Here is a 27,083-nt window from a genome sequence, read left to right as displayed (position 1 = left end):
CAAAGTGGGAAGAGCCCCTTAGAAAACTATCAGGCCTTATGAGAACTCACTCACTATCATGAGAACAACATAGGGGAACTGCCCTCATGATCCAGTCACGTCCTATCAGATCCCTCCCTTGACACATGGGGAATTACAATTCAAAATGAGATTTGGGTGGGGACACAGAGCTAAGCCATTATCATATAGTTTGCAAATATTTTCTCTCATTATGTAGGCTGTCTCTTCACTCTGTTGATCGTGTACTTTGCTGGGCAAAAAACTTTTAGTTTGCTAGAATCCCATTTGTCTATTTTTGCTTTTGTTTCCTGTGCTTTTGGGGTCATATTCAAAATACCATTCCCTATTTTGGGAGGCCGAGTTAGGTGGATCACTTGAAGTCAAGAGTTTGAGACCAGCCTGGTCAACATGGTGAAACCCCGTCTCTACTAAAAATATAAAAATTAGCCAGGCGTGGTGGCAGGCTCCTCTAATTTCAGCTACTTGGGAGGCTGAGGCAGGAGAATCGCTTGAACCTGGGAGTTGGAGGTTACAGTGAGCCAAGATCGCACTACTGCATTTTAGTCTGGGCGACAGAGCAAGACTCCGTCTCAAAAACAAAAACAAAAAACAAACAAAAATACCATTCCCTGGACCAATGCCAATAAGCTTTTCCTGTAAGATTTCTTCCAGTGGTTTCACAGTTTCAGGTTGTATATTTGAGTCCTTAAGCCATTTTGAGTTGATTTGTATATGATGTGAGGTAAAAGTCCACATTTATTCTACTGCATGTGGATATCCAGTTTTCCCAATATCATTTGTTGAAGGGACTGTTCTTTCTCCATTGTGCATTCTTGACATCTTTGTCAAAAATTGGTTGACTTATTTCTGGTCTCTATTCTGTTCTGTTGGTCTGTGTGCCTGTTTTTGTGCCAGTACCATGCTGTTTTGATTACTGTAGCCTTGTAGGAGATTTTCAAATCAGGCAATATGATGCATCTAGCTTTGTGCTTTTTGCTCAAGATTGTTTTCCTATTTAAGGTCTTTTGTCGTTCCATTTGAATTTTAGGATTTTTCTAAATCTGTGAAAAATGGCATTGGAATTTCGACAGTGGTTACATGAATTTGTAGATCACTTTGGGTAGTATGGGCATTTTACCAAAATTTTTACAATTCTGGGTATATTTCCGTTTTTCTGTGTCTTAAATTTTTTTGTGTGCATGTTTCATACTTGTCAGTGTGCAGATTTTTCAATTCCTTGGTTAAATTTATTCCTCTCTCTCTCTCTCTCTCTCTGTGTGTGTGTGTGTGTGTGTGTGTATACGTCTGTGTTTGTAGCTATGGTAAATGGTATTGGTTTTTGATTTTTTTCAGATATTTTGTTAGTATATAGAAATGCTACTGATATTTGTACGTGGTTTTGGATCTTAAAACTTTACTGAATTCTTTGGTTAGTTTTAACAGTTCTTGTTTTTTTTTTTTTTTTTTTGTGGAGTCTAGGATTTTCTATACATATGATGCTATCAGCAAAGACAGTATAACTTCTTCCTTTCCAATTTTGATGTTTTTATTTCTTTTTTTGCCTAATTTCTCTAACAAAGACTTCCATTAACTACATTGAATAGAAGTCATGAGAGTGGGTATGCTTGTCTAGTTCCTGATCGTAGAAGAAAAATTTTGAACTTTCTACTGTTGTGTATGATGTTAGCTGTGGACTTTTCATATATGGTCTTTATTGTGTTGTGGTGCATCCTTTTATAATGCATTGTTTTATTTTCCCTTTGCCTTCTTTGACACACTGGTTATTGAATAACCTGTTGCTTAATTTCCACATAGTTGTGGTTTCCTACCACATTGCGCACCATTGTGGTTGGAAATAATAAGTTATACCGTTTGGATCTTCTTAAATTTATTGAAACTTATTTTGTGGGCTAACATATGATCTATTATGGAATGTTTGGTATGCACTTGAATGTGGATACTGCTGCTGTTGGAAGGAATATGCTGTGTATATCTGTGAGGTCCATTTGGTCCATAGTGCTGTTTGATTCTGTTGTTTCATTATTCATTTTCTTACTGGATATTCTCTTTATTGCTGAAGCTGGGATATTGATGTTTTCTATCGTTATTGTTTTGCTGTCTATTTCTCCATCAGTTCTGGTAGTATTTGTTTACATATTTAGGTGGTCTGATGTTGGGTGCATATAAACTTAAAATTGTTATATTTTCTTGATGAATTGACCACTTTCTAGTTATATAATGACCTTTTTTTCTTTTTTCTTTTTTTTTTTTTTCTGAGATGAAGTCTTGCTCTGTTGCCCAGGCTGGACTGCAGTGGCGCGATCTCAGCTCACTGCAACCTCTGCCTCTTGGGTTCAAGCGATTCTCCTGCCTCATCCTCCTGAGTAGCTGGGATTATAGGCGCCTGCCACCACACCTGGCTAATTTTTGTATTTTTAGGAGAGATGGGGTTTCACCATGTTGGCCAGGATGGTCTCAATCTCTTGACCTCATCATCCACCTGCCTCACTCTCCGTAAGTGCTGGGATTGCAGGCATGAGCCACCATGCACTATATAATGCCTTTTTTTTTTTAATCTCTTGTGACTTAAAGTCTAATTTGTTATGAATACAGCTACTCCTGCCCCTCTTTTGGTTTCCATTTCCCTGGGGTACCTTTTTCTATCCTTTCACATTCAGCCTATTTGTGTCCTTACAGATGAAATGAATCCCTTGTAGGCAGCATATAGTTGAGTCTTGTTTTTAATTTTTTTTAAAAAATATCCAATCAGCCACTCTGTCTTTTGATTCAGGAATCAGTCCATTTACAATCAAGGTATGTATTGATAGGTAAAGATATGCTACTACTAATTTTGCATTTTCTGGTAGTTTGTAGATTCTTTGTTTCTTATATTCTGATTGGCTTTCTTTTTGATTTGATTATTTTTCTGTAGTAGTATGCTTCGGTTCCTTTCTCTTTATTCTCTGGTATCTTCTACAGCGTTTTTCTTTGTGGTTACTATGAGGCCTACATAAAACATCTTGTCACTCTAACAGATTATTTTAAGCTGATAATTGATTTAACTTTAATCTTTTACTAAAACTATATGCTAACTTCTCTTGCCTCCCACATTTTCTGTTATTAATGTCACAATTTACATCTTTTATATAGTGTGTATCCATTTACAAATTATTGTATCTATGGTTAATGCTTTTCTTATAACTTTCATACTGTAGTTAAAAGTGATTTATGTACCACCATTATAGTATTAGAGTGTTCTCTATTTGAGTATATTCTTAGCTTACAGTGAGTTTTATACTTTCATATGTTTACATGTTGCTAGATAGCATCCTTTACTTTCAACTAGATTTCTCTTTAGCATTTCTTGTAAGGTAGGTATGGTGGATAATTTTAGGTGTCTTATCGACTGGATGAGGAACACATAGGGAATTGGTAAAGCATTGCTTTGGGGCATATCCATGAGGATGTTCTGAGGATGTTCTAGAGGAGATTTGTTTGTGAGTCTCAGTGGACTAAGTGGGAAAGGTCTGCCGTCAGTGTGGGCAGGCATCATCCTATCGGCCATGGGCTGGTAGAGAACAAAAATAAGAGAAAGACAAGTTGGTCTCTGTCTCTGTCCTGGATGTGGGATATACTCTCCTGTTCTTGAACATTAGTACTCCAGGCTCTCTGACCTTTGTACTTCAAGAGTTACACCTCTCCCCGTCCTAGGTTTGCAGGCTGTTGGACTTAGGAGTCAGCCGTGTTACTGGCATACAGAGTCTGTAGCTTGCAGATGACCTGTTGTAGGATTTTTCAGGCTCCATAATTACATGAGCCAATTGCCTTAATAAATCTCCTCTCATATATCTATATTTATATCTATCTATGTATATCCTATTGATTCTGTCTCTGTAGAGAACCTTGACTAATACAGTGAGTCTGGTAATTATAAACTCTCAAAGCTTTTGTTTGTCTGAGAAGGTCTTTAGCTCTCCTTTATTTCTGAAGGACAGCCTTGCTGAGTATAGTATTCTTGGTTGACAGATTTGTTTGTTTGTTTTCTCTCCCTTTCAGCATTTTGAATATTCTCTCATGCTCTCCTAGCCTGTGAGGTTTCTGCTGAGAAATCCACTGATCGTCTTAAAATGTTTCCCCTTGTATGTGGTAGGCATTTTTTTTTCTTGCAGCGTAAAAACTTTCTTTTTGTCTTTGCCATTTGAGAATTTATTTTTAATGTGTCTCAATTATTTTGAATTGTCAGGTGGTTTGTAAATATAAATTTCTTTAGAGTCATTCAGTAGTATGTTATTTTGCCAGTTTTTACAGACTAGCTTTGACAGAAGCAGCTCTTTACCAATCAGCCTGTCTGGTGTTTCTGGGTGGGCTTGCTACTAGAATTCTTGGGCAGGCTGGCTTAGTGCCCATGTCAGCAGTTTGTCAGGCCTGGTGCCTGAGCTCATAGGAGCCTGCCGGGTGCCCAGACTTAACCAGGTTATGTCTGCTTGGGGCAGGCCTGGAACCTGGGTGCATGGGGGCTGGCTTGGCATCAGAGTCCAGTCAAATGGGCCTACTAACTGAATTTATAGGGGCATGGAACCTGTGTCCATGGGGGCTGACCTGTCACTGGGATCTACTGGGGTAGGCCTGGTGTCTGGGTGTCTGGGATCTACTGGGGTGGTCCTACAGGCTGCATCCCTGGGATGGGTCTAGAGTCTGAATCCATGGGAACTGGCAGGACACTGGGGCAGGCCTGGAACTTTAATCTGGAGGAGTGGGTCTGGGATTTTGATCTGTGGGAGACAGACTGAAGCATGGGTCCACATGCGTGGTCTTGGAGCCTTGGCTTGTTGGAGTAGTCCCAGCACTGGGATCTACTACCAGGCCTAGGTGGTGGGTCTGCTGGATGCTACCTGGTGCTGGGGTTATCCTGGAGCCCGGGGCTGCAGGGGCCAGTTTGGAGCCTGGAGCTGTGAATGCTGGCCTGGTGCCTTGGGTTGTATGGGCCAGTTTGGAGTCTCATTCCATGGGCATGGGCGTGGATTCTGCATCTGTGCTGGCTAGCATGGAGGCTGGGGCCACAGGGGCTGGCGTAGTACTGGTCTTGTGGTACTTTTTAAAGGAAGTGTAATTCTTTTATAGCATAAATGTTTAGCTCTTTTAGCTCTTTAAAAATAAATCTGGATTTTGTTTTTCAAGAGGGAAACAGTATGGCATAATGGAAGGAGAAAGGGACTCGGAGTCAGCCCGATATTAATCATGTCTGAGCCACTTATTAGTTGAAAGGTCTTCATCTATTTACTAACCCTCTCTGCACCGTTTTTTTTTTTTTTTAAATCTTGGAAATGTGTATAATAATGCCAATAATATCTATAATAAGAGGAGCTTCAGGATTGCAATCTGCTTAGAAGAGTAGGAGGCTAAAAACTTATCTTAAAAATTTATGGCAAGCATATTTTCTATGCACAATCTAGGTTTATTTGGGGAATTTGGTGGGATAGGAAATTTTGGTGGAAATAATAGGAAGAAAATACCTTCACGTCAATCCCTTAGTGCTGCCAGCAGAATAATGTATTTATGTAATTAAGACTATTATAATTAAGAGTAGTATATTTTTAATGAATACTGTCTTCTATATTTAATTACTGAAAGAGATGAACTGTTTTAAAATCCTCTTTTTCTTTAGAATGAATTCCAACCATTTAAATAATTCATAATTTGAAATAACATTATTCAATTTGTTCTTCTGTTATTCTGATATTTAAGGGTCTTGAATTGCCATGTTTTCCTTTTCTTAAATCAGTGTCTGTGTCATTTAATACACTTTCCTTTTGATAAGCAATTGGACATTGACGTCATAACTGAAAAAAATAGTCTATAGCAGCGCATCTCTAATTTTCATTTCAGTTTAATTGCCTAGGAATCTTGTTGACTGATGATTCTGATTTAGTAGGTCTAAAGGTGGGACCTGAGAGTCTGCATTTCTGACTAACTCCCAGATGCTGCTGTTACTAGTCTATAGACCACACTTAAAAGTGGCATGGGACTTAAAATAGGGTAGATTATCACAAAATTTTAAAGGTGGAAGGAACTGTACAAAGTTGATGATTCTTAAAAACACTCATACAGTCCTGCTTTCAGGGTGAGGACACTAAAACTTAGAGAATCTGAGGGTCTTGGGATCAGGTTGCGATAGCTAGCAGAACCGTAAGAAATTCGATTCATTCAATAGTTTCTGTGTGCTTTGTACCACACCAGTGCTTCTTAATTTTCAGTTATTTACATATATTATGTAGGTTCCTAGGTAAATCTCTACAGGGAAGCTGAAATCCCTGGAATGTGCTATGTTACAGTTATTCCTTCTTCAAGTAATTGAAGATATTATTAAATTATGGCAAGGTTTGTCAACCAAAGTCTCTGTGATATCTGTACACATACATTAAAGTAAAATGAATACATACGCAATCCGCTGTCAGAATTTTAGGAATCCTGATCTTTACTGTTTTGACAGATCCCTTCTAAAGTTGTGTTTTAGAGACTGATTTTTCAGTTTGATTAATAAATAAAGCAAAGAAAGAACTAAAGGAATTTTGCATGAGGAGAGGATGAATGAGATTTCACTATGGACAGAATTGTGGCTATATTTCACCATATGGCCTTTAATGTCTGACCCAGTCAAGGTTATATACAATCTCTCTGTACTCTTCTGTTTCCCAGTATCATATCTGGAACCAAGACACTTGGACAAGAATCCTAATTTAGACAGAGGACTGAAAGTAGTAAATGTAAATATTGGTAGGACATTGCATTTGATATATGATTAGTTTTGGACGATCTTAAATTGCATACCAGCTCTCCAATGTTAGCCATTTTTAATCAACTCAATTTTTAAACAAAAATTTATAGATATGACTGAACCGAAGATTTCTATAGAGAGCTTCAACATAAGATTTGATCAAGCAGAAGAAAGGATCAGTAAGCTCACAGACTGGTTATTAGAAATTACCCAGTCAGAGGAACAAAACGAAAAAAGAATGAAAAAGAGTGAGAAAGTCTATGAGAATTATGGGGCAATGAAGCAAACCAATCTTTGCATTATAGGAGTTCCAGAAGGAACACACAGAGAGAAAGGAGTAGTGAATGTATTTATAAGGACTGAAAACTTTCATAAACTAGGTACAGATATAGATAATCCACACATAGGAAGCTCAAAGGTCTCCAGTTATGCTCAGTTGAAACAATGCTACAGTAAGACATAGTAAAACTCTCAGAAGTGTTAAGACAAAGAGAGGATCCTGAAAGCAGCAAGAGAAAAGAAGCAAATCTCGTAAGAGAGAACTCTTTCCAATATGGCTATCATTAGATTTCTCAGCAGAAACCTTGCAGGTCAGGATAGAGTGGAAAAAAAAAAGCAAACAAAAATGTCTTGCTCAAAGGAAAAAAAACAAACTAGGAACCATAAAGTTGTCCCTCAGAAATGAAGGAGAGATAAAGACTTTCCCAGACTAATAAGAACTGAGGAAATTTACTAGACTTGCCGTATAAGAAATGCAAAAGGAAATTCTTTAAGCTGAAAGAAAAGGATGGTACTTGGTAATATGAAAACATATAAATGTATAAAATTCACTGGTGAAAGTATGTAGTCAGATTCAGAATGCTGTATGTAATTCTATAATGATGGTGTGTAAATCAATTTATCTTTAGTAAGAAGTTTAAATATAAAGCTGTTAAAATAGGTATATTTATAATAATTAAGTGATATACAATATATAAAATATGTAAATTTTGACCTCAATAATAATATATTGGTGGGTAATAAAATTGTAGAGTTTTTATATGTTATTGAAGTTATCAGCCTAAAAATAGCCTGTTACAGCCGTAATATGTTTTATGTAAGCCTCGTGGTAACCACAAATGAAAGAGCTATAATAGATACATAGGAGATAAGTAAGAAATCAAAGCATACCACAACAGAGAATCATTAAATTACAAAGGAAGACAGGTAGAGTAGAAGAAAGGAACAAAGAATCTGCAAAGCTACCAGAAAACAATGAACAAAATGGCAGTAGTATGTCTTTATCTATCAAACAAGTAGTTTAAATGTCAGTGGATTAAATTCTCCCATCAAAAGACACAGAGCGGCTGAAAGGATTAAAAAAAAAAGTCCAATCTATATGCTGTTAGTAAGAGACTCATTTCATCTTTAAGGACACAAATAGACTGAAAGTGAAGAAATGGGAAAAGATAGTCTATGAAAATGGAAATCAAAAGAGAACAGAGGTTGCTATACTTAGATGAAATAGACATTAAATAAAAAATTGTGAAAAGAGGCACAGAAGATTATATAATGATAAAAGTGTCAGTTAATCAAGAAGATACAACAATTGTAAACAGATATGCACCCAATATCAGAACACCTAAATACATAAAGCAAATATTAATAGATCTGAAGGGAGAGACAAGACTACAAGACAATAATAGTATAGGACTTCAATATTTCACACTTATCAAAATATAGATCATCCACTTAGAAAATTAATATGGAACTTGATATATAATTTGATGTGTGGACTTCAATCACAGTAAAGCAACTGTACCTAACAAGCATATATCAGAATAGTTCATCCAGCAACACTGGAACACACATCCTTCTTAAGCATATGCTAAACTTTCTCCAGGATATACCATATGTTGGTCTAGAAAACAAATCGTAATACATTTAAGAGTATTTAAATGATATCAAGTATCTTTTTTAACCACAATGGTATGAAATTAGAAATCATTAATAGAAAGAATTTCAAAAAATTACAAATATATAGAAATTAAACATGCTTCTCAATAATCAGTGGGTCAAAGAAGAAATTAAAAGGACAATAAAACAATACCTTGAGACTAATGAAAGTGGACACTGAACATATTATTTTGTATCGGATACAGCAAACCATAAGAGAGAAGTTTATAGCGGTAGATGCCTACACATAAAACAAGAAAAATCTCAAACCATCTAGTGTTACACTTCAAGGAACTAGAAAAATAACAGAGTAAGCGCAAAGTTAGTTGAATGGATGAAATATTAAAAATCAGAGCAGAAATAAATGAAATAGAAATTATAAAACCAATAGAAGAGATCAACAAAACTAAGAGTTGTTTTTTTTTAAAAGATAAAATTGACAAACCTTTGTCTAGACTGAAAAAATAGTGAAGAGTTAAAGAAATAAAATCAGAAATGAAAGAGGAGACATTACATCTTATATCACTGGAATAGGAAGGATCATAAGAGACAACTACAGCAATAATATGCCAACAAATTAGAGAACCTAAATTCCTGGAAACATACATCTTACCAAGACTGGTCATGAAGAAGTTGAAAATCTGTATAAACTAATAATAAGTAAGGAGGTTGAATCAACAATCATAAACCACCCAAAAAGCAACCCAGGACCTGATGCCTTTACTAGTGAATTCTATCAAATATTTAAAGAATAAACACCAGTGTTTCTCAAGCTGTCTCAAAAAATTGAAAATTTATGAGAGAAAATGGCCAAACTCATTTTAAGAGGCCATTATTACCATGATACCAAAGTTAAAGACATTACAAGGAAAAAAAAAAAAAAAAAAAAAAAAGCAGGCCAATATTGTTGATGAAGACAGATGCAGAAATTCTCAATAAAATACTAGCAAACCAGTATGTGAAAAACATCATACACCATGATCAAGCAGGATTTATTCCTAGGATGCATTTATGTCTGTGGTTCAACATTTACAAGTTGATAAATGTCATACATTAATAGAAGAAATTACAAAAACCATGTGATTATCTCAATAAATGCAGAAAAAGCATTAGAGAAACTTTAACATTTTTTATGATAAAAACCCTCAGCAAGTTAGGTATAGAGGAATGTACCTGAACACAATAAAGGTTGTATATGATAGGCCCACAATTAACATCATACTCAACAGTGGGAAGGTGAAGATGTATTAAAAAAAAAAAAAGGATGTAAATTACTACATGACATCATAAAATATTGTTGGAGGATGGAATAACAGTGTAGAGTTACTTTATGCAATCAAACCAAAGTTGTTATCAGCTTAAAATAGTCCAACTGTAAGATGTTTCATGTAAACCTCTTGGTCACTATAAAGGAAAAAATCTATGCTAGATACACTTAAGATAAAAAGTAGGAATCAGAGCATAGCACTAGAGAAAATCATCTAACCATAAAGGAAGACATCAAGAAAGGAAGAAAGAATTACAAAACAACCGGAAAACAGTGAACAAAATAGCAATAGTAAATCATTACCTATAAAAAATTACCTTGAATGCTAATAGATTAAATTTTTCAAAAATAAGATAGAGGGTGACTGAATCAATCAGAAAACAAGACCCAAGTATGTTCTGCCTACAAGAGAATCACTCTCACCTTTAAGGGCACATACAGATTGAATATGACAGGATGGAAATAGATAATCCATGCTGATGGAAACCAAAGGAAAGCAGGAGTAGCTGTACTTGTATCAGATGAAATAGAATTTAAATAAAAATTATAAAAAGAGACAAAGAAAAGGTCATTATATAATGTAAAAGTATCAATTTATGAAGAAGGTATAACAATTGTAAATATATCTGCACCCAACATCAGAGTACCTACATATGTAAAGTAAATATTAATAAATCTGAAGAATGAGATGGACTATAATATAGTAGTAGTAAAGACTTTAGTATTCCTCTTTAAATAATGAACAGATCATCCAGACAGAAAATGATATAGAACTTTAACTACATCTTAGACCAAATGTAACAAATATACATAGAGCATTTCAGCCTTCTATCCAACAGTAGCAGAATCCACATTTTTCTCGAGCACTTTGGGAAACTTCTGCAGGATAGAGCATATGTCAGACCAGAAGATCTTAACAAATTTAAGAAGACTGAAATTATTCCAGATATCATCTCCAGTCACAATGGTATGAAAATAGAATTCATAACAGAAGAAATATTGCAACATTTAGAAATTTGCACAAATTTACATGACCCTAAACAACCAAGAGTAAAACTGAAATGGGAAGTTAAAGGGAAATTAAAAATATCTTGAGACAGATGAAAATACTACATAACAAAACTTACGGGATGCAACAAAAGCATTTCTAGGAGAAGTTTATAGCAATAAACACACAGATCAAAAATAAGAAAAATCCACTAAAACAGTCTAATGCTGTACCTCAAATGACTAGAAAAAAGAACAATATAAATCCCTAGTTTACAGTAGCAAAGAAAAAAATAAAGGTCAGGACAGAAATAAATGAAATAGAGACTGTAAAACAGTAGAAAGGATGAACAAAACAGAATTGATTTTTTTCAAAAGATAAACAGTTGACAAACTTTAAGAAAAATGACACAAGACTGAAATACATAAAATTGAAAATGAGAGTAGGCAGTACAGGAGATACCACAGAAATACAGATGACAAGAGACTACTGTGAAAAAGTATATACAAACAAATTAGATAATCTAAAAGACATGGGTAAGATCCTGAAATGTACAACCTACCAAGACTGAATCATGAAAAAATAGAAAAGCTTAACATAACAATAACCAGTAAGGAGATTAAGTTAATAATAAAAAATAGCTCTTATCTGAAAAAGTTCAGGACTTGATGGTTTCACATCTGAACTTTACAAACATTTAAAGAAGAAGTAATACCAATCCTTCTGAAATTCTTCCAAAAAAATTGAGGAGTAGATAAAACTTTCAAACTCATTTTAAGAGGCCTGTATTACCCTGATACCATAGACAAGCAAGTACATTATAAGAAGACATTACAGGCCAGTATTCCTGATGAACATAGATGCAGACATTCTCAATAAAATACTAGCAAATTAAAATCAGTAGCACATTATAAGGATCTGTTATCATGATCAAGTTGGATTTATTTCTGGGATGCAAGGTTGGTTCAACTCATACACATCAGTAGAGGTCATGCACTACATTAACAAAAAGAAGGACACAAATATGGCTATCTCAATAGATGCAGAAGAGGCATTTGACAAAATCTAGAATATTAAGTATAGAAGATTGTATTAGTCCATTCTCACATTACTATAAAGAACTGCCCGACAGCAGTCCCAGTCAGGGGCTTATAGACAAAACTCCCATCTCCTTGGGACAAAGTACCTGGGGGAAGGGGCGGCTCTGGGTGCAGCTTCAGCAGACTTAAACGTTCCTGCCTGCCAGCTCTGAAGAGAGCAGCAGATCCCCGAGCACAGCTCTCAAGCTCTGCTAAGGGACAGACTGCCTCTTCAAGTGGGTCCCCATGCCGCCATGGGCAAAAGTTGGAAGCATTCCCTTTGAAAACTGTCACAAGACAAAGATGCCCTCTCTCACCACTCCTATTCAACATAGTATTGGAAGTTCTGGCCAGGGCAATCAGGCAAGAGAAGGAAATAAAGGGTATTCAAATAGGAAAAGGGGACGTCAGATTGTCTCTCTTTGCAGATAACGTGATTGTGCATTTTGAAAACCCCCTCGTCTCAGCCCAAAATCTCCTTAAGCTGATAAGCAATGTCAGCAAACTCTCAGGATACAAAATCTATGTGCAAAAATCACACAAATTTCTATACATCAGTAATAGAGAAACAGAGAGTGAAATCTTGAGTGAACTCCCATTCACAATTGCTATAAAGAGAATAAAATACTAAGAATACAACTTACAACAAGGGATGTGAAGGAACTCTTCAAGTAGAACTACAAACCACTGCTCAAGTGGAAATAAGAGAGGACACAAGGAAATGGAAAAACATTCCATGCTCATGGATAGGAAGAATCAATACCATGAAAATGAGCATACTGCCCAAAGTAATTTGTAGATTCAGTGCTATCCCAATCAAGCTACCATTCACTTTCTTCACAGAATTAGAAAAAACTACTTTAAATTTCTTATGGAACCAAAATAGAGGCTGTATAGCCAAGACAATCCTAAGCAAAAAAGAAGAAAGCTGGAGGCATCACGCTACCTGAATTCAAACTGTATCACAAAGGCTACAGTAACCAAAATGGCATGTTACTGATACAAAAACAGATATATAGGCCAGTGGGACAGAATGGAGTCCTCACAAGTATCGCCACACATCTACAGCCATCTTATTTTTGGGGAACATGACAAAAGCAATGGGGAAAGGATTCCCTATTTAATAAGTGGTGTTGGGAAAACTGGCTAGCCATATGCATGAAAGTGAAACTAGACTCCTTCCTTACACCTTATACAAAAATTAACTCAAGATAGATTAAAGACTTAAACCTAAGACCTGAAACCATAAAAACCCTAGAAGAAAACCTAGGCAATACCATTGAGGACATAGGCGTGGGCAAAGACTTCATGCCTAAAACACCAAAAGCAATGGCAACAAAAACCAAAATTGATAAATGGGATCTAATTAAACTAAAGAATTTCTGCACAGCAAAAGTAACTACCATCAGAGTGAACAGGCACCCTACAGAACGGGAGAAAATTTTTACAATCCATCCATCTGACAAAAGGCAAATATCCAGAATCTAGAAGGAACTTAAACAAATATACAACAACAACGACAACAACAAATACCCATCAAGAAGTGAGCAAAGGATAGGAACAGATATTTCCCAAAAGAAGACATTTATGTGGCCAACAAACATATGAAAAGAAGCTCATCAGCTCATCATCATTCATCACTAGAGAAATGCAAATCAAAACCACAATGTGATACCATCTCATGCCAGTTAAAATGGCTATCATTAAACAGTTAGAAAACTACAGATGCTTTAGTGGATGTGGAGAAATAGGATCGCTTTTACACTGTTGGTCAGAGTGTAAATTAGTTCAACCATTATGGAAGACACTGGCGATTCCTCAAGGATCTAGAACCAGAAATACCACTTAACCCAGCAATCTCATTACTGGGTATATACCCAAAGGATTATAAAATCATTCTACTATAAAGACACATGTACATATATGTTTATTGCAGCAGTATTCACAATAGCAAAGACTTGGAACCAACCCAAATGCCCATCAATGATAGACTGGATAAAGAAAATTTGGCGCTTATACACCGTGGAATATCAAAGACTTACCTCTAAACATAGTAAAGACAATATACCACAAGCCCATAGTGAATATTATACACAGCACTGAAAAGTTGAAGGCCTTTTTCCTAAGATGAGGAACAATACATGGGCACTCACGCTTACCACTTTTGTTCAACACAGTACTGAAAGTACTAACCAGAACAGTTAGGCAAGTCAAATAAATAAAAAGGATTCTAATAGGAAAGGAAGAAGTTAAATTGTTTTTCCATATAGATGACATAACCTTATATATAGAAAAGCTTAAAGGCTCCACCAAAAACCTGTAAGAATTGATTAATAAATTCCATAAAGTTGTAGATTACAAAATCAACATATAATTGTTAGTAGCATTTCTATACAATAACAACAAATTACCTCAAAAGGAAATTAAAAACACAACCCTATTTACAGTAGCTACAAAAATAAATTAGGTATAAATTTACCCAAAGAGGTAAAAACTCTGTAAGCAGAAAACTGTAAACCATGTATGTAAGAAATTTAGGAAGATAAAATAAAGGGAAAGATATCTCATGTTCATGAATTGAAAGGATTAACATTATTAAAGTGTCTCTACTGCCCAAAGTTATCTACAGATTCTATGCAAATCCCATCAAAAACTCCAGTGACATATTCCCCAGAAATTGAAGAAAAAAAAAATCCTAAAATTCTAATGAAATCACAAACACTTCAAAATAGCTAGAACAATGTTGAGTAAAAAGGTCAAAGCTGAAGGCCTCATAGTACCTGATTTGAAAATCTACTACAAAGCTGTGTTAATCAAATCAGCATGGTGCTGGCATAAAAGCAGACACTCAGATTCTACAGGATAGAATGGAAAAGCCAGAAAAAAAATCCACATATCTATGGTCAATTGATTGTTGATGAAAATGCCAAGATCACACAATGGGGGAAGGGAGGTCTCATCAATAAACGGTCATGGGGAAACTGGATATTCACTTGCAGAAGAATATTAGACTCCCACCTCACATCATATAAAAAAATCATCTCAAAATGGATTAAATACTTAAATGTAAGACCTAAAACTGTAAAAGTAGTAAATAAATCATAGGAGAAAAGCTCTCTGTCATTGGTATGATCACACATACTTTGGATATAACCCCCAAAGCACAGACCACAAAGTACAAATAGACAAATGGGATGACATCAATCTAAAAAGCTTCTGCACAGCAAAGGAAACAGAATGAAGAGAAAACCTGTGGAATAGGAGGAAATACGTGAGACCATATATTTGATAAGGGATTAATATCCAGAATATATGAGGAACTTGAAAGTAAGAAAACAATCTGATATAAAAATGTGCAAAGGACCTATATAAACATTTTTGAAAACAAGACATATAATTGGCCAACAGGTTTATGAAAAAGTGATGAACATTACTAATCATCAGGAAAAAGGAGATTATAACTCTAATGAGATACTATCTTATAGCTGTTAGAATGGCTACTTTAAAAAAGACTGGCTGGGCGCGGTGGCTCACGCCTGTAATCCCAGCACTTTGGGAGGCTGAGGCGGGCAAATCACAAGGTCAGGAGATTGAGACCATCCTGGCTAATATGGTGAAACCCTGTCTCCACTAAAAATACAAAAAAATTAACTGGGCGTGGTGGCGGGTGCCTGTAGTCCCAGCAACTTGGGAGGCTGAGGCAGGAGAATGGCATGAACCTGGGAGGCGGAGCTTGCAGTGAGCCGAGATTGCTCCACTGCATTCCTGCCTGGGCAACAGAACGAGACTCCGTCTCTTAAAAAAAAAAAAAAAAAAAAAAGCAAAGACCGAAGACGAATATTTGCAAGGTTGTGGAGAAAAGAGAACCCTTGAAGACTGTTGGTTGGGTTGTAAGTTAGTATTACAGCCATAATCGAAAACAGTATGGAGGTATCTCAAAAATTAAAAGTAGAACTATCATGTCATCCAACAGTTTTACTTACTATTTGGTGTATGTCCAAAGGAAATCATATCTGTGTCAAAGAGATACCTGTACTTCTGTCACAGCATCCTTGGAGTGTCACTTTTCTAGCCGGGAACCTCTGTGGCTGGTATTGCCTTTGCCCGAATTTTACTTGGGCCTGCTTGGCTTGTTCTGCCCACTCTGCCTGACATTATACACTCTGCTTGCGCTAACAGCCTGTATCCTATACCTGTCAAGGGCAAGCCAGGTACGGAGTGGTGAGGGGTGTGTGAGTTAGCATGTGATCCAGCCACTGTGCACAGCCAAGCACACTAGTGGTGTGGTGGACACCTCTAGGTGCCGGCACAGGTGCTGGCACCGTGCAAGGCTGTGGCTCAATGAGGCATACCACGAGCAGCTTCCACGGCTGCCACTGGGGTAAGCACTGGTGCCTGGAAGCTTGGAGACTTCAGGAACTGCAGAGCCCCATTGAGGGTGTCACAGCTGTAGCTTGGGGAGCTCTTAAGTTTGGGCTCCCTGAAGTGCTACAGCTCTTCTCTGCTTCTTGTCACCTGCAACGTGGCAAGAAAGGGGCGTGTTTCAGCCCTGTTTGTGTTACTGCTCTTTCAGTCGTGCCATTCAGCAGGTCCCGAGTTCTTGTCCTGTGCCCAGAAAGAATGAGTTATGTGGACAAGTGGAGGGTGAACAAGGTGAAGAGATCCTTTAATGAGTGACAGAACAGCTTAAAGGAGACCCACAGTGGGTAACTCCTCTCTGCAGGCAGGGCATCCCGACAAGTGTTCAGCTCTCAGCAGAGAGGAGACCCATAGTGGGTAGCTCCTCTCCACAGGCAGGTTGTCCCATCATCTGCTCAGCTCTTAGGAGAGAGGAGACCCACAGTGGGTAGCTCTTTTCTGCAGGCAGGTTGTCCTGTCGTCTGTTTGAGTTTGGCTGAGTCCAGGGTTTCTATGGGCTTCAGAGGGGAAGAAGTACATGCTGATTGGTCCATGGAAAGCCATGGGCAGGCCCAAAAAAATCACCAGAAGTTCTCCCTCCAGTCCATAGCACTAGCAGTCCGGCCCCCAGGCCTCAGGCTGTGTCTGACCTGAAGATGAGGTTTTACTAGCTACCTGCCCCTTTCCGTCTAGGCGTGTCTGCCTCCTGCTGTCATGAACCTGCCATCCACGGTGCCCATGGTGCCCAGGTTTTTTGTGCTGAATGTTGCCTGCAGGCCCGTGTCAAGCCACCCTTAGACCCCTGTCAGCCTGTCTCCCATGCTCATTGGTACCCAAAGTCTGGAGGGTGCCAAGGCATGAAGGGGCTGGTGTGTCATAGCTGCCCTGAGTATGTTCACACTTGGCTGATTCATGACAGTGCCTGAGCTTGGCCACAACTTTGCTCCAAAATCGGAGCAGGTTCTTGGAGTGGGTGCTTGGAGTGGGGAGAGGCTAGGCAGCGGGAGCAGTCACTTCCAAGCTTGTGGGTCAGCAGGGCTTCCTGGGTCCGCAAGAGTACAGAGATGCCTGGGTCTGCAGCCATGGTTCCACGGCTACAACTGCGCCTGGGGGGCGGGGCTCCCACCTCTTTAGCTTGGAATGGGCTGGGGGCTTCCACCTATTCCTGGTTCTTGTCAGCTCTGTGAAGTGCACAGCCCCAGCTGTGCCTGCCCTACTGCATCTGGCATCATTGATGATGCCAGGGATTGATTGACACTGCTCCAGACAGGCTACTACTGCTGTCAATCCCTTTTCTGAAGAGGTATGTCTCTGCCATTAGGATAGGGACAATGACTGCTCTTAACTGCTTCATGCTGACAGGGAGCGTTGTTTATGGGGAAAATGGCAGTTATATCTTCTTAGAGGCCCTATCTAAGGGTCCCTAGTAAAAGGGAGCCATCAGCCAAGTTTCCATTTGCATGACCATTTGAAGTTTGATGGCCCAAAGGCGAGAAGAGACAAACCGGGTTATTAGAAGACATGGATCAAAATGAAACAAAGGGGTAAGGACAGCTCAAAAACCGTGAGGCTGCTGACATGCTCAAAATTGGAATATTGATCCAGATGTTTACATTACCCGTCCCTTTTGTCTCTCTGAGCTGCAGTCAGAAATCACTGGTTGGTTCACAGGAGCAAGTAGGGTTAGTCTAAAATGCAGACCAAAAGTTAAAAACACAGTCCGGAGGGGGCTGAGGCAGCTTGGGGGCTGGCTTGTCAGCACTGCCCCAAGTCTGTGCATACCCAGCTATGTCGTGACAGGCTTGGCCACACCATTGCTCCAAAATTGGAGCGGGTGCCAGGAGTGGGGAGAGAGAGGCCAGGCAGCGGGAGCAGACTCTTCCAAGACTGCAGGAGTGTCTTCACAGGCCCCTGAGAGTGCAGAAATGCCTGGGTCTTCAGCTGTGGCTGGGTGGCTGCAACTGCACCCAGGAGGGCAGGGCTCCTGCCCCTTCAACTTGGAAGTGGGCAGGGCTTCTACCTGTTCCTGGCTCCTGCAGCTTTGTGGAGTCCACAAGCTCCAGTCTTACCTCCCACACTGCAGCTGGCATCATGGCAGTGTCCGTTCCAGATGGCCTGCTACTGCCATCACTTCCATGTTCATTGTGGCATTATTTCCAATAGCCAAGATGTGGAATCAATCTAAGTGTCCATTAATGGGTGAATGGATGAAGAAAACATGTTATATATACACAGTGAAATATCATTCAGCCTTAACAAAAGAAGGAAATCCTGTCATTCTCAACATCATGGATCAACCTGTAGGACATTATGTTAAGTGAAAATAAGTAAGGCACAGAAAGACAAATACTCATGATCTTACTTATTACATGTGTAGTGCAAAAATGTTGACCTCGTAGAAACAGTAAAGTGTTGATTGTCAGAGGCTAGGGTGTGGGCGGAATTAGGGAGATGTTGGTTAAAAGACAGAAAAATTTATTTAAAGTGGAGGAATAAGTTCAAAGACTATTGAAAATCATGGTGACTGCAGTTAATAACAGTATGTTGCATATTTGAAAATTGCTAAGACAGTAGATTTTAAGTGTTCTTACCAGAAGAAATGATAAGTATGTGAGGCAATGCATATGTTAAATAGCTTGATTTAGCCATTCTACAGATATCAAAGCATCTTTTATATTTGTATATTATAAATATATTTAATATATAATATTATATATTTATATTATAAATATATTTATAATTTTAATCAGTTAAAAATAAAGTACTGAGACTCTGAGGAAGGCATTAGTTAATTTGCCCATGGTTATATAGTTGGTGAATCCAGTGGTCTTACTTCAGATGTGTGCTCTTAACCAAAAGATGCACTTACTTTCCCCTCCACTTTTATCCTTAAAAACGGAAAAGCAAAATAAAGAAGTAGAAAGAGGCCAGGCGCGGTGACTGCCACCTGCAATCCCAGCACTTTGGGAGGCCGAAGCTGATCATGAGGTCAGGAGTTTGAGACTACCCTGACCAACATGATGAAACCCCATATCTACTAAAAATGCAAAAATTAACCAGGCGTGGTGGTGCATGCATATAATCCCAGCTACTCAGGAGGCTGAGGCAGGAGAACTGCTTGAACCCGGGAGGCGGAGGTTGCAGTGAGCTGAGATCAGTGCCACTGCACTCCAGCCTGGGCGACAGAGCAAGACTCTGTCTCAAAAAAAAAAAAAAAAAGAAAAGAAAAAAAAGAAGTGGAAAGAAATTCAGTAGCCATTTAATTAAGCCTTGCAGTTGATGCAGTCTTTAGCTAAACACTGGGATAGTTTGGGAGGGAAGGCTGTAGTTTGGGAGGGAAGGCCTTTAGTACAATTTTTTAATACATTGTGCTTAAGAGGCTTTTGAGTCATGGATCTTTGATAATTTCTTTACTTTCAGTAGTAACGTATCCTTGGGAATTTTTTTACTTTCAGTAATAATATATCCTAGACAAATTTTATGCATTTTTTTCATACTTGAAAGAAACTTTTTATTAAAAAATAGTATTAATGGAGCATAATCTGGTAGGAGTGTTCATTACTACCGTTTTATTGTTTTTAAGCTTTTTCCATGGTTAAGAGTAGGAAATACACATTTTTGGAGAGAAAAACATGAATCCCAAATGTATCCTCTTTCCAGTTTAAGATAAAGATTTTGATGGATTTTATTCACCACTTTGGTCTTACCCTTTTTTGTATATCTTCTTCTTTTTTGTATATCTTCTTCTTTTATTATCCTTTTACCTCTGTTCTCTGATTTTACATTTTGTTTTTTGCTTTTTTTTTTTCTAGATACAGGCCTAGGTATTTTATTTTACTTTTCATTATAGTCATAGGGTCTTCTTAATTACTTTAACTAAGTAGGTTTTTTTGGGTGGTTGGAGGAGAAAACATTAATTTGTCTGCTTATTTATTTTACATATTGCTTATAATTCTCTTGTGAATTATTTTAGGGTTTTCATTGGTTGTTTTTGTTTTTGTCTTCCTGATAGAAAAATTATATTGTTTGCAAATAAAGATTGCTTTCCTCCTTTTTCTTCCATTTTTGGCCTCTAATGTTTTCTCTAATTGTGTTGTTTAATAACACCAAAAGATATTAAATAATAGAAGAGATAGTGGACATCCTTGTCTTATTCCTTATTTTAATGAGAAAGTATCTAATATTTCCAGTTAAGTAAGTTGCTGGCTAATTGGGCAAGTACAGACACATGTGTATATCTTTATATCTGTATCTATATATATTCAGGCTAACAAATACCTCTTAATTTCTATGTAAACTTAACAATTTTTATTTTGGTAATTATGAATGATGTTGACTTATGTCACTTGAGTTTTCAGCAGTTATGAAAATAAACATATAATCTTCCATTAATATAATGGATTTTATTAATGCATTTGTAATATGAAAAACCTTTGAACTTCTGGAATGTACCCCTCTTTTAAATTTTTTTAGTGTTTTGGATTCTTTTGCATATTATCTCATTTAAAGTTTTTGCATTGTTATTCTTTAGTGTGTTTTATTTGTGCAGTCTACTGTGCAGTTTTGTGAAGTTTTGGGGCCAATGTTATATAACTGTCATATAAAAATAATTTGGAAATTTTCTTCCTTTTTAAAATCTAGTCCTTATTTTTATTTTATTCAGGCACTGTTTTAACAGATGTTCAAGTACCTACCATGTGCTATTAACAATACAATTGTGATGGTAGTTGATAGTTCCTTAGCTTGCTATGTATTTGTCAGTACTCTAAGTACAGTTGCTTCTCACTACTTGAAGTAGATTTGTTCTGTGAAGTAGCAGTGAATAATAAATTAGCTCTTACTGGAATTACAATGTTAGGTTCCTATAAGCCTCCGGTCACAATATTTTTGTCCATGTATCAATACATCACTAAAATGTGTGTTTCTATTTAAAGATACCTTATTTAATATATATATATTGTTGATTCATTAATATTGGACTCATGTCCCACAGCAGTATGACTCATGCCTGAAGGAAGCTTTTGTAACACACATATTTCCTCCCTAAGGCCTATCACAGGCATCTTGTGCTTAGGAACACTAGACAGCACTTGGGCATTCTAAATAGCCACATCATCAACAAAAAGCACAAAAATGAGAACATTGTTGCACTTAATAGACTGTGAAAAGAATACTCCTTTATAGTATGGGAGCAGAAACAAAGCAGAGCATTACTTTGTTCAGTTTCAGCTGACAGGATGCAAATCAGGTGACTCAAAATTCTCCCCCTCTGCACATTTCCACAAATTATTGCCAGAGTGCTACGAATATTGATGTTGGATTACACATAAATTTTATTGAGTAGGCAAATTCACAAATGTGGAATCTGTGGATGAGGATTGATTGTATTTCTGTGTATTTAATATGTGTTCATTTATTGGTCACAGCAATCCTGTGAGGTAGGTATTATAACACATACTATATGATAAAGAGGTTAAGTTCCTTGCACAGTGTTACACAGTCAATGAGTGTTTGAGGACAACACTAAAGTAGTGTAACTGATATCAAGACATGTCGTTTGCCCTTAGGAGCTATTTCCATCTAAAAGGGTTAAAGGTGTTTTGCTCAAATAACTAAATTTAAAGTAGTTTGAGATAAGTAGCGTAAGGGTAGTGCCACCCAGATGTAATGGATATTCAGAGGGAAGATTATTTTGGAGACCACAGAAGGGCGTTAGGTGATGGTTTCTAAATGGAGGCTTTTAGAATCAGTAAGATTTCATCAAGTTGGCTTATGAGGATGTAGGAGATGAACTATTTCAAAGGTACTCATTTTTTACATCAAATACCTTCAGTGATTCTAGTCTTTTTGGAATAGGAAAGTGGTGGTGAAGGGGCAACCTCTTTAGTTTTCAGGATTCATATACTCACTCATTCATATGACCGTTTTTTCCAGTACTATTTAAAAATTTATTCTGCCTTTGTAATACTGGGAACTAAAGCATAGCACCATTAATTGGAAGTCATAAAGATGGAACATGGTAGTGTTTTAATGTAAATATATGAATTTCTTATTATGGAATAAGAAAAACCAACAATAGATTGACATTTGTGCAATAGGACTCCAAGTAGTGGGTGTTTTGTGGGAGAGTGAAAAATTCAAGTAAATATTAAAAATTGCTGAAATACAAAGATTTTCCCCATATACAATACTTTTGTAATGTACTCATCTTGTTTCTCTTTTTCTTTTTTTTTTTTTTTTTTTTGAGACGGAGTCTCGCGCTGTCGCCCAGGCTGGAGTGCAGTGGCTGGATCTCGGCTCACTGCAAGCTCCGCCTCCCGGGTTCACGCCATTCTCCTGCCTCAGTCTCCCGAGTAGCTGGGACTACAGGCGCCCACCACCTCGCCCGGCTAGTTTTTTTGTATTTTTTAGTAGAGACGGGGTTTCACCGTGTTAGCCAGGATGGCCTTGATCTTCTGACCTCGTGATCCGCCCGTCTCGGCCTCCCAAAGTGCTGGGATTACAGGCTTGAGCCACCGCGCCCGGCCTCTCATCTTGTTTTTCAATGCATCTCATTAATCATACATCTTAACTGCATTGTAAAACCAAAAAATTAAGAGGGAATTTTTAAACCAAATAATCTAACTTTACTAGGCAACATAGTGATTATCATTTTAGATTTGGTGCCCATGTAATTGGGCTGATTTATCACAGGTGGTAGATGTGTAAACCTCCCTGTGTATGATCTTGTTGAGGGCAAGAATTGTGGCTTTTCATTTTTTCCATTTCTGATAACCAGCAAAGTTCCTACCACATAGAAAGCCCTCAGGAAATGTTACTGCTTAACTAAATGAATACTCCAAAATCCTTTGTGACTAATAATTTCTATGTAAATATTGTAGATTGTGTTGATCAGTGTTCTTGCGTTCTATGTATTATTGTTTTCTTTATTTTCAGTGCAACAGTGTGAGAGTGATCAAAGTGAAAAACATCTGTCCCTATATTTAGCTTTGTAATAAAAAACCACCATACTAATTCATAATTTTTTCATCCCATTTGCCTGCTTTTCTTTTTATTGTTAGTTTTTTTTTCTTGTCAGAGAATGTTAGGTAATTTTCCAGTATAACTTTCTCAATAATATGTTTCCTCATTACTGCAGTGAATAACTCAGTGATGTGAAATTAGAAGATAATCTATTCTGTTTCAGCACCAGTGCTTTGACACATACAACTTGAAATGTGAATATGAATTTTGTTTTTTCATGTTATTCAATTTTTCATCAGTTACTTAGATCTTCATAAAACCTGAAGTTAGGAAGGAATTTTACTAGTTATTAAGTCCTATTCCATTTTAATGCCTGCAGTAGTAAATGTTTATTTATGATAAAACTGTTTGATTAGGTAGTAGGGAAAATTCAAGGTCAAAAGTACAAATTTCTGCCAAACGAAAGAAAGAATATTTTAATATGACTTGCAAGCTTCTTGGATTCATATATATTAAGGAGGGGGGTGGAAGATGACAGTGTTAAGAATCACATAGTGTTCAATAAAAAGCCAATAAAAAGTCATCTCTGTGCCAAGAGTTATTGAACATTTTGAAATAAGAGTTACAGATTAATTCATATATTTCAATATTATCGATATTTGCTCTTGGTCTAGTTCCCCTCCTCTCCCAAGAAGAAATTGTTTTTTGATCCAGTGTTCAATTTTGGTTCTCTCTGTTAAACATATCAAGCTTACAAGGCTAAGATAGGTGTCACTGAGAATGTATTTTTTAAAAAAAATTGAAAAAATTATATTTTTTTATTCCAAAATAGAGATTTATTTATTAAGGGTTATTTAGTTTATGCATAAAAATCATCAGTTGTTCCTCATTGGGTTTTTTCTTTTAAAACACACATCAGTTCTTTTGGGGTTGCTTTGTTTGCCCCAGCACTTTAAAAAATACAGCTTTTTTTAGCTCCAGGAAGAACAGTTAAGGTTAAGGCAGTGAGGCGTTTTCTTGAATCTTAGCAGCTGAAGGGTTCATCTCTCCCTGTCAAGAGAATACAAACAGTAGGTAGTTTCTTAGGTTGAAATATCTGTCCCTGAAGGAAATAATTCTGCAGAAGAATGAAAACAGAGTCATCTGTGGTCAATTTGTTTGTGCCCTATAGCTTTGAAAGAAACTCCTCTTGGTCATCAAGGGCTTGCTGGTTGGTTTCAGCTGTAAAACAACAACAACAACAACAACAATGAAAACACAAAAAAGAAAACAAACAAACCTGTCTAGCGAGACAGAAAGAGCAGGGTTTACAATAGTGCTGTGAGACGGGACTATGCAGACCACATGAGAATACACATCAGTTTGCTTTAAAAAAAAAAAAAAATCCCACATAGAGGCCCTGCATCATTTCAAGTCAAACTCTTTGTAGTCCTTAAAATAACCAAAATAGCAATACAGCAAGAGGCTCATAAGGTCACGTGCTTTTTATTTTTTTGAGACGGAGTTTCGCTCTTGTTGCCCAGACTGGAATGCAGTGGTGCGATCTTGGCTACTGTAACTTCCACCTAAGGTTTCTAGCGATTCTCCTGCCTCACCCTCCCGCGATTCTCCTGCCTCACCCTCCCAAGAAGATGGGATTACAGGCTTGTGCTACCGTGCCTGGCTAATTTTATATTTTTAGTAGAGACTTCACCATGTTGGTCAGACTGGTCTCAAACTCTGACCTCAATTGGTCCACCCCCCCCCCCACCCTTTTTTGAGACCAGTCTCTTGTTGCCCAGGCTGGAATGCAATGGTGCGATCTCAGCTCACTGCAACCTCTACCTCCCGGGTTCAAGCGATTCTCCTGCCTCAGCCTCCTGAGTAGCTGGAACTGCAGGCGTGCACACCACGCCTGACTAATTTTTTATATTTTTAGTAGAGTTGGGGTTTCACCATGTTGGCCAGGCTGGTCTCAAACTCCCGACCTCAGGTGATCCGCCCACCTTGGCTTCCACCAAAGTGCTGGGATTACAGGCGTGAGCCACGGCGTCCGGCCATTATGTGCTTATTTTTAAAATGAGGTGGATGACACCATTCCCCCAGAGCTGTGTTCCTCGTTGGCGACAAAACAAAACCAAAAATCCCTGGGACTTGACTCATCAGAAGTGTTAATCGATTTTTACCACCCTGAAATGAAGCTATAAACTCAGTCTGTGCTGTTGTGAAATTCCAAGATTTGGAAGTAAGATCATTATTTATTGGTCCTTTAGAATAGGCCAAAAAAAGAAAAAAAAAAAGACTTAAAAAACAAGGGCTGTCCCCTGCAGACTCTGGCAGGACTCTGGGCCGCTCTGGGGGACGCAAGCCAGGGGCAGCTCACAGACTTGATTCACAGTGATTCTGGTTTGCCTGTTTCTCCGTGTGGCCACGAGTCGGGGGCGTGTCCAGCGGTGAGAAGGCCTACACCTTATACTTAAGCTCGGCCATCATCTGGGTGTACATCTCATAGATGACATCGATGGTGGCCGTGTAGTCATCGACGGTTGACTAGGAAGAGGCGGAGCTTCTGCAGGCACTCCTCCTCTGTCACATTTTGCCCCTTGGAGAGTGCTTTCAGGAAGTCCGTTTTATAGGGGGCTGCGTACAGTGCTGCCTGGAAGATCTGCATGATCCAGCCATGGTACTTCTTGGGGGCCATCTCGTAGGCCTTGGTGGCATTGACGCAGATGAGGTTGGGGTGGTTCTCGTCCTGCTCCCCGTCACAGGTGCTCTGGAGGAAGACCTGGATGAAGCGGAGGCCTCTTTTCCGCCACACCAGCGCCAGTGTGGCCTCTACTTTGGGCCACTCTGCTCCATACATTTCTTTCTCCACCTCCAGGATGTTCTGCAGGGTCCGGAACTTGGCTGGGTTGGTTTCGTACACGGCTTTGATTTTCGTGATGTTGCCGCTTATGTCTGCCTTGATGGGAGTAAACAATGGGGACCCAAGGCAATCGAAGAAGGGCGGCAGGTGGGACACCGCCTCGAGGAAGTGCCTAGTCTCGATCTGATTGTCCGCGGGCAGCGGCTTCAGCAAGTGTTCAGCCAGCAGCGCCATTTCGGGGTCGAGGCCTGCAGTGATGCCCCAGCCGCCGTCAGCGCTGGGGTCGTCACAGCCACCCGCCACAGGTTCCGGGGATGCTAGCGTCGAAAAAATTGTATTCTTAAACATGGGATCATATTTGGATTCTTAGTGTCTATGAAATCCTCCTGCTACAAAGTTTATATATGGGTAAAAACTAAAACAGGAATTTGAAATCTTTTAACTTTTAGATTACAAAAAAGAGTATGGGAAATACACACAAGAAGAAAGTTATAAAATCCCTGTAATCCCTCTATCCAGAAATAGTAATATTTTGATATATACATTTTCAGGGTTTTTATTTTGTGTGTGTATGCACACACATTTATACTATTTTATAAACTTTGAATCATACTGTAGGAACACTTTTGTTCCTTGCTTTTTTCAACTTTATGAACATTTTCCTTTGCCACCAAAAATTTAATTCAAAGTCGTTTAAAATGGTTATATAATTTTCCACTGAATGCCTGTATCATAAGTGATCTTCAGCAGTAGGACATTAGATATATAGATATATCCAGTTTTCGATTATGAACAGTGCTATGCTAAGTATTTTTATGTAGCGTTTTATACAC

The 27,083-nt window shown here is 38.1% G+C and overlaps 2 protein-coding genes across 15 annotated transcripts in view; one reads left to right on the top strand and one right to left on the bottom strand.

The window, feature by feature from the left end:
- GPHN (gephyrin) overlaps positions 1–27,083 on the top strand; it is a 791,686-nt gene that overhangs the window by 62,072 nt on the left and 702,531 nt on the right. The window lies entirely within an intron of this gene.
- Positions 25,921–26,539, bottom strand: LOC117069451 (glycolipid transfer protein-like). The gene has a single exon (XM_033187700.1). It carries the CDS (start codon positions 26,482–26,484, stop codon positions 25,921–25,923), a length of 564 nt encoding a protein of 187 aa, XP_033043591.1. The 5' UTR covers positions 26,485–26,539.

This window comes from Trachypithecus francoisi, unplaced genomic scaffold (genome assembly GCF_009764315.1).
Source record: "Trachypithecus francoisi isolate TF-2019V2 unplaced genomic scaffold, Tfra_2.0 Lachesis_group3, whole genome shotgun sequence".
Classification (NCBI taxonomy): domain Eukaryota; kingdom Metazoa; phylum Chordata; class Mammalia; order Primates; family Cercopithecidae; genus Trachypithecus; species Trachypithecus francoisi.
This window is presented reverse-complemented; position numbering and strand designations above follow the sequence as displayed.